Source organism: Meleagris gallopavo, chromosome 14 (assembly GCF_000146605.3).
Source record: "Meleagris gallopavo isolate NT-WF06-2002-E0010 breed Aviagen turkey brand Nicholas breeding stock chromosome 14, Turkey_5.1, whole genome shotgun sequence".
In the NCBI taxonomy this organism is placed as follows: domain Eukaryota; kingdom Metazoa; phylum Chordata; class Aves; order Galliformes; family Phasianidae; genus Meleagris; species Meleagris gallopavo.
The window spans coordinates 16,405,328-16,413,823 of record NC_015024.2 but is presented as its reverse complement, the minus strand read 5'-3'; the positions used below and the strand labels follow the sequence as shown (position 1 = coordinate 16,413,823).

The following is an 8,496-nucleotide window of genomic DNA, read 5'->3' as shown; positions in this document are numbered from 1 at the left end:
TAAGGGCGGCCCCGCGGTGACAGCGCGCCCGCCCGCGGCACCCGGCGTGTGTTCTCCTCCGTTCTCCCCGTAACGAAACTGGAGTTTCCTGGGCTGGAAATGGCGCTAAGCCTCCAGGGGCACGGGGATCCTGGGTGGGTGTTCGGTGCCCTGGGGGGGTGCTGTGCTGTCTGCGTGCCGGGGTCAGACACCTGCTCAGTCCCTGCATTTTGTCCTTAAAAGATCAATTTCTGAGGAGAAAAATTAACTTGATTCCAGGCAGTCAGAAATAGGCTATTTATAAAGTGCCCAGAATCAAAAGGCAGAGCTGCAACAACCCCCGAGCTCTAATTGGAAAAGGGCTCCCCAGCGAGGGAAGCGCTTGGAGCCAATTATCTTTTAAATGAAGAGACTCGGAGCCCTCCCGGTGACCCGAAATGCGCTGCCACATCCCGGCACGGCCACATCCCGACGCAATCACATCCCGGGACAATCACATCCCCGCATGGCCGTTCTCAGTTGCTCGGACTGTCACACAGTGTCTCCGCCGCGGTGGTGCTGGGGCTGCAGGAGCTGTGCAAGAGAGACAAAACTCAGTGTTACATTGTGTTTTCTTAGAGAGGCCACTATGTTTTGCCAACTCCGAAAATATCTTAACACTGAGCCAACTCTCCTGACTTGGGGCAGTACTGGGAAGGATGCTAACCCACACGGAGCTCCACACAGCCCTGCTGCCTCCTCACACCTCAGCTCTGCTCTGCTTCCAGCAGCACAGCTTCCCTTCGTGCTGCTCCATGGCCAGTGCTGGTCATGTTGCTTATGCGCTATTTCACTCTGCGAAGTTAGTGAGCTGCACCAAAGGTGCTCCTACCAGTAGCTGTAAGTTTGCAGGGTGCATAGCTAACAGCAAAACTTCTTATCGAATTGATGGATGCAGCTGGCCAGGAGGACTGGGCTGGTTTTCAGCCCTATTACAAAAGGCTGCTATGCAGCTTTCTGAAGCAGTGCCTAATCTGAAGAAAGCTGGAAGGTGTCATGTCACCACAGGCTTGTGGCTCAGCGGTCAATCACATGTCTTTCACAGCAGTTTGGGCAGCCCTCCAACACCAACAGCTTCAGTCTGCCTTGTGCCCAAAGAAGTACAATCAGGAAACTTGCATCTTTGTGCTCTAGAGAGTGTTTTGAAAGGCCTTTGGTAATCACCTAGCGCAGGAGATGCTTTCCAGTTTGGGGATGTGGCCTGCTTCCAAGCTGTTCCTTAGGGGCTGTTTGCTCGGAGGTTCTAGCACAGGCTGCACAGTGTAGGATGCCGGTTATAAACACTTGGCAGGGCATTGTGTGCTTGCCTGAGGATTAGATTCCTCGCTGCCTGGATTACATGTACGATAATATAGAATAACAGTCTTCAACTTCAGAGGAAATTGCATATCCAAAGCGTGCAGCACCACTGCTGTCATTATTTTGTTATGAATATACTCATACTTGATAGGTTTTGTTATAAACTGTAATTATCCTGTGTTAAAACACCTAGCACTAATTAATGGGGTTCAGAATGTGGTGATTCCCAAACTTATTGTAGGATGTTCCGGATTCTCTGCAGATGGAGAAAAAGGGATGTTCTGACTGCTGATGGGTGGTTGCTTGTTTCTGCAGATGTAGAAGCAGACTAGAATAAATCAGAGATTGTTCCTTCCAGTCAAAACAAAGTACCCACTTACAGTTCTGTTTAAAGGCTTAGTTAAGGGGAAATATGATAGTGATGGATGTAAGACCCCTCATGAAGGACCCAAACTTTTGGCCATTTGGCTGGGGGAGCTCCAGACACGTAGATCTGCATTAACAGAGTCTTCCTTTGTGGCACTGCATTTGTCACTCAGCTCTCCCATGCTTTTGCCATAACTATATTAATACATAAAATATATATTTTATACACACTCAGAGAGTTTTCTGATAATATCTCCCAGTTCTGTTAGTCCATTAAACAGATGGCTATTAAATAATTCTAGTTCTGTTTACCACGTGTACATTTTTCCATCCACTTAGCCACTGAGGGAACACTTTAATTTCACAGTGTATTTACTGGATGTCTGACCCATGCTTATTCCAAAAGACAAATCTGAAGGCTTATTTAGAGGGAGACTTTATCCCTCGGTTGAGAGGTGAGGCTTATTGTGGACAAGCTTAAGGAGGGAGTGGTAGAGAAGGCAGCATGTCTTACTCAAAATTATTGTTCCCTTTGATCAGACCTGTCCATCCTGAAACATCAAAGTCTAAGTAAGCAAGAAAAACCTCATGCTATTCAAACAATGCTTAATCCTTGCTGAAACATACCACTGTTCACACCTATTGATAAGCTGATGTAGTCGAGCCTTTATGTACACAGCCATCAAAGTCCTGTGGGAAGCAGTAGGAGGGAATCTGAACCAAGTCATGGTGCTGGTTCCAGTCTGCAGTGTCAAAGCTGTGCCTGGCAAGGTGTGCTTTCGGGGTGGCATTTATACTGTACAAATGGCAGTCTATCAAAGGTGAATGAAGGCTTTGATGCATGGCAAAACACGGTCTTTGGAAGTCTGGTCTTATGCTCTTTTGCTTCACTGGCTACAGGAACCAATTCATGATCTGGTGTTTCAGACCTGTGGTTTAGTGCCTCTGTGGAGGTATAGCACGGGTTTTAATTGCATGAATGCCAAATGAAGCCCTTTAAGACACAACTGTATTCTTTCCCAGGCTGACCCAAGCAGGCTCAGCTGGGCTGCAGTCAATAAACAAGGAGCTGAAGTGTTTCCTGTAGCAGACAGAGCTTCCTAGCCGCTGTATTACCAAAGAAATCAGTCTTGCAATACATGAAGCAAAAGGCAGTCTATTAGATCCCCATTACTCAGCTGGGAAGAACAGGGAGCTGCAGCATTTCCAGTTACCTCACTGCCTAATGATTGCTTCACTGGAATGCTAGACATATTAGAGGAAGAAAGAATGGCAGAGCTCTGGAAGAGTAATTTACATCATGGCTTCCTTGGAAGCCAAAGCAGTTGTGAAAGAAATTGCTAAGACTGAGAGGTGAATCTGCAAAAGTAACCAAGTACCAAAGTGATGCACTGCTGCCTCCCATGTGCTTGGCTGTTCAGCACAGATGGTGGAGTTATCGCTGAATGACACGAGGGGTTTGTCTGTAACACTGCTCTGCTGCCAAAGGGACGATGCAGACAGGGTACAGATCTGTCAGGTCTGAGCGGAAAAACCCCTGAGTTCATTTTTCAGGAATACTTCAGAAAAACACTGCAGTGGAATGTTTGGGTTTTTTTCCACAACTTTTGGCTACCTGCTTTACTGCTTTTTCTGCTAGGCATACAGACATCAAATCGTAGCCACATAAGGAGGCTTTAATGAAAGCGTTCAATTTTAATTAGAGGAAATGTCTCAAGAGCAATGTTGTAATTGTTTCTTGATTGTTCTAATTGATTTGCTTTTTTAAAAAGGCATAATAGTTGAAGTAAATAGTGACACTATCACATCCCTGTCTTTCAAATGCTGAGTTATCAGTCCCTGAAAGCAGCCCCACAGGACTGTAAGTTTGCTCCTTGAAATGCTATCTGACATACAGGTTTGAAGGCTCACAGGGCAACAGCCTTTACTTCATTTTCCAGTCCTTCTCTGAGTACCTTCTTACTGATGCTGAGTGTAGGCAAATTAAAATAAAATTAGTTGGAACTCATATTTCTCTGTAACAGGCCCAAGTGTACTTATTATGGGACCTGTAGGAAAGAAAAGATCACACTCTGACAAGAAAATTGTAACCCACATTTTCAGGTGAAGACTGTTGGTTCAGCAGCTCTGTGGTCAGCAGAGCTCTGCCAGCTTACACTGGGAGGGAATTGGGCTTTGTAATCTTCCCCAGATCTGTGAGAGTAATTCAGTAATCTGGGATTACTTGGACATTTTTTTATGAGTTTAATAGACATTTATATTTGATTGGCAACTTCAAACTGATATGTTAGAAGAAAAATGCACAAACTAAAACCAGCCGCATCAAATTACTATGTAACTGTTGTAATTGTTGTCATTAGTTGGTTATGAAAACCAGACTTGTAAGATAACTTCCTCAAACCTTCTTTGTGTTCATAACTTTTTCACCCTATGGATAAAACAAAGAAAAAATCTCAGAGGTAGAAATGTTCACAGATACCTGTGAATGCACACCATACAATTGGGAGTATCCTGTTCTTATTTCTGAAAAAGAGACTATTATTTAGATGGCTTTTTGTAATTGTGAGCTGTTGTATAGTCTTGTAGTGTTTTGCTATGAAAGACAGCACTTGATTGAGTCTGAAGTTATTACACTGTGAGGATTTAGTTGTATTCAGTACTGTGTGCATGCAGGTTAGTCCTAGCAAAATGTATAGGCCTAAGTAGCATCACACTGTCACAAAAGAGATTTTGTATAAGTTGTAGAAGATGTATCTTTTATGAGCATATCTGTGCTTAGGAGCAAGATTGGGTAGGTCAGGATAGCAAATGATGTTTGCACAGTCCTTTGGATATGACAAGGCTGCCCTGCCTTTCTCTGTTGGGCATTTAAAAAAAAAAAAAGGGTTTTATTTTATTTTTATTTTATTTTTTTGGCGTAATCAGACATTTGTTCACTGCAGAAATTCATTTAGGGAATTAACATAACAGTTTTCAGTGCTAAGGGATTTCTGTTTTGCTAGTGTTAAAATTCCAAAGAAAATTGTACTCAGAATCTCTTTCCAGCAGGCGCTGTGAATGGCAATTAGCATCACAGGCCCTTTGCAAAATTTGTAGCAGTTTTGTTTAAAGCTTTTTCTAAAGCTCACCAGAGATTTGCTGTTGTATCACAGTTCATTTTCGATACTGTTCAAAACAATGTATTGCAGCTAGCGCCAGAGAGAAACAACATAAAAATGCAGTCCTTCAGACACCCTCAAGCACTGGAAAAGTCAAGAATCTGACTACTGGAGCCGCGGAGTATTTTACATAACAGATCACATATGACTGGGTCAAGTAGTTGCAGGAACAGTATTGCATATAAATATCTTCTGTTGCTGTTAAGTGTCTCACTGTAGATCTCAATAAAAAATACGCATAAATCTCCAGGGCGGGTTTTGCAGAGGCGCCGTGGGGTGGCTGGAGCCGGGGCTGCTGCCTTCCCAGCTCTCCTGCAGAATTGTTCTAAACTTCATGGGAAAAGGAAGTAACAAAGCGACCCAGCAGACCGGGATAGAAGTGTTATCTGTCCTGCTCATCAGTGCACACGAATGCTTTGAATGCATCTCTCTGTTCTTTACAGGGTGAAGAAACTAAAGCACTGACTCTCGTCCTTCATCGTGACTCAGGCTCTCTTGGATTTAATATTATTGGTGGCCGACCGTGCGTGGTATGTTAATTGTTAAAATATGTTTGCCCTTTCCAGGGAAAAGCATGTGGGTCAACACTTAGAGGAAAAATGCTGCTGACAACTATTTGGTTCTCTTGGGATTCTTTCAGAGCAAATCTTACATTCAGATTAGTACTGGAGGTCTATTAACTGCATGTCCTTTTCTCTCACATGTTTAATCTTGCACACGGTCACAGCTAGTGACACTGATACAAGTGGAATGTCACTCCCAAAATGGTGAAAGCTCCGGTATCTTTTTCTCAGACCATACTGTTTCGAAGACAGTGCATGAGTTCAGGACCTGCAGCTTTAGACCTTTTACAGTTCATTAAGAAATCGATATTTACTCTCCTTTCCACCAGAGATTAGGCTGCCCTCTGTGCAGGTGAAGGGATGTAATTTAAACAACCTACTTTTGAATTCCATGATTTCAGCAGATGTTTCCTGCGCACACACTCACTAATGTATTTTTTCTTGATGCTTGCTGGCAGGAGCTGCTGCATCTGACTTTAATTAGATCAAGGAGAGAAATATACCTTGTCCTAGTAATTTAGAAAAGTATTCAGAACTACTCCTTGGTCTGTCGGAAATGTGACGTTAATGACAATTTATTCCTGGTAAATTCACTTGACAGTTATTCTTTATAGTTAACGTTTTTTCAGTTCCTTTTCTGAGAAACTGTTCTGCACCGATAGCTGATTTCACAAAAGACAGGGATATGAAGATACCTTATTAGTTAGAGGTTGTTTTTCACAGTTTTATTTTTAAGGTTCCAGAGGAAGAGCTGTGCAACTAAAAATAAAAATGCACTGTTGCTTTCTGTTTGATGTGCAATCAGGCTGCTGTCTCACTGGATTCTACATTATAATAATTATAATGACAGCTACTACTGAGCTGGCCTAAGTCAGAAGAAAACAATTATCCTGCAAATGATGAGCCTAATGAAAGTCCATTCCTGGCTGTACAGTTACTCAGAATGGGAGGATCAGGTGTTCTCATTAGTCCAAATAGTCCCATATTAAGACATCACTAAGAATATTTATTCCAAATTAGGTGCACTGCTGTGGCACAGGCAAGTTTTAGCTTAGCACAAATTCGAGTTACTTCAAGGTTCAATAATCTGTTTTTCATTTCATCTTTAAAGGACAATCAAGATGGTTCAGCCAGCGAAGGAATTTTTGTATCAAAAATAGTTGACACTGGGCCTGCTGCTAAGGAAGGAGGGCTGCAAATTCATGACAGGATTATTGAGGTATGTGAGTACACTATCCAGTCTCTTTTAATAGTCCGAGTTCTGTTGTCGTGTCTTCAAGTGGCATGAAGTTTAGCGTGGGTTTGGGAGAAATGTACCCTGGTAAACACTGTCTAGAAGACATGTCTGCTAAAATATGCTTGACTTGATTCAGTGCTGACCTTTGTGGCTTTAGGTATAGTTCTTACCTAAATATAGAAACCAGATTATGGTTGGTATGTACACGTCCTGACTTTCTGAGGAGCGAGTATCTATCTGGTATGCCGTAGATATTTCTTTTTAAAGCTATTGGAAACTTGTAAGTTATTTAGTTAAAACCATATGTGAAATATCTGTAGTGTAAACCTTGATTTTATTTATCCTGGTTTCTATGACCAAAGGTAATAAATGTTTCAAATGGCCAGAAAATATTCTACTCTGCAGTTTCTGTAGGATTTATTATAAACCTGCCTGAGGTACTCCTTTACTGTTGTTTGTAACTACTCGTATTATTCCTTTCGGAGTCTGAATTTCTTCTCATTTTGCCAAAGTCTTGACATCAGTAAAAAGGCCTTTCTGTGAAAGTGATGGTTGCTTGAAATGTTTGTTTGGGAAGAAAGATCTTTTTTTGAGAGAGAGAGAGAGAAAGAAGGAGGTTAGTTTTCATGAAATGCAGCTGAGTGTGAGTCCGTTTCCTTTGTTTAGCATTTTACAGTTAAAAAAAGTGTTCTTCGCTGTCTTATTTTTGTAGGTTGGAGAAACTTTGAGAGTCTGTTGTTCAAAAAGATAAGTGCTGTGTTTGTTGCCAAGGATATCATGGAGCAACCAGATTCTCTAAGTAACGGAATTCTATTGCTCTTATGTTTTGCAAATGAGCAGTAAACAGCTGTTAAGGATTTTCTGTTGGCAGAAGACAATGTCTATTTGCTATTTTCTGTGCTGTTATGGTAAATCGTATTCACAATTTAGTAAGGATATAAAATATTAATTAAGTTTCTTCATATGGAAAGGAGTGGAGCCACAGTAGCAGAACTATAAAAAGATAAGAAGCTGAGCTGTGAAGTGATCCAGAGTTACTTAAACCATATTTATGGTATAACATAATTGGGAAAAGGTCTGTAATTTTTGTTTGAACTGAAATTTTTCCCATAGGCACATATTTCCCCAAAGCATGTTTGAAAAGCTGACATCCGTTTCTGAAGTAGCGCATAATCACACGAACAAAACAACTATGAAAAACAAAACGTTGGAAAATCAAACTCCCCAAAGTAAGGAGATGTCCTGGTTTTCAATCTCCTTGAGTGTAAGCACTGTAACTCAGCCTGGAATTGCAACCATATGGCAATTTGTTATAGGAGTTGCCAGGAGAGAACGAAGGCAGCTGACCTCCACGGGCCCTATAGAATCTGCTCTCTCTTGCAAGCAATTTTGCTCCTTAACTGCTTTTCTCTGCTCCATTTTTCCGTAGTTCAGTATTAGCACAGACCAGGCTGAGCAACTAAATACTGCTATGGTGTGCCAACGGTAAGAACCCAAGAAGAACGTAGAGGAAGGCAGGCAGAGTGAGATTCCATGCTGTGTTTCTTGGCTGCTCTATGAGTGCAGCCATGCCTCTGTAAGTAGCATTAGGGCAGAGTTCTTCCCACAATTCCAAGCTACATTTTCTCATACGAGAAAACTCCAAAATAAAGACACAAGGGAAACTGGTTGGATTTGTAGCGTACTAAGGGTAGCAGAAGCCCAACTGAACGCTGTGTGTTGACAGCCTGTGCTGACTGCAAATTCGTTTTCATATTCACTCCTTTCTAAATACACACAAAAGGCTGATGAAAATTTAGCAAAATGGTTACAAAATCAGTGATTTTGGATGTGTGAGTTTGGATTAGGAATGCCC

At 42.0% G+C, this 8,496-nt stretch overlaps 1 protein-coding gene across 1 annotated transcript in view; it reads left to right on the top strand.

Annotated features, from left to right (window-relative positions):
- The window catches only part of LOC116217159 (E3 ubiquitin-protein ligase PDZRN3-B-like), a 7,521-nt gene extending 829 nt beyond the window's left edge, over positions 1-6,692 (top strand). Inside the window, exons 2-3 of the mRNA XM_031555516.1 lie at positions 5,285-5,371; positions 6,516-6,692. Of these exons, the coding sequence (XP_031411376.1) occupies positions 5,285-5,371; positions 6,516-6,692 (264 nt within the window). The remainder of the gene's footprint in view (positions 1-5,284; positions 5,372-6,515) is intronic.
- The last annotated feature ends 1,804 nt before the right edge of the window (positions 6,693-8,496 follow it).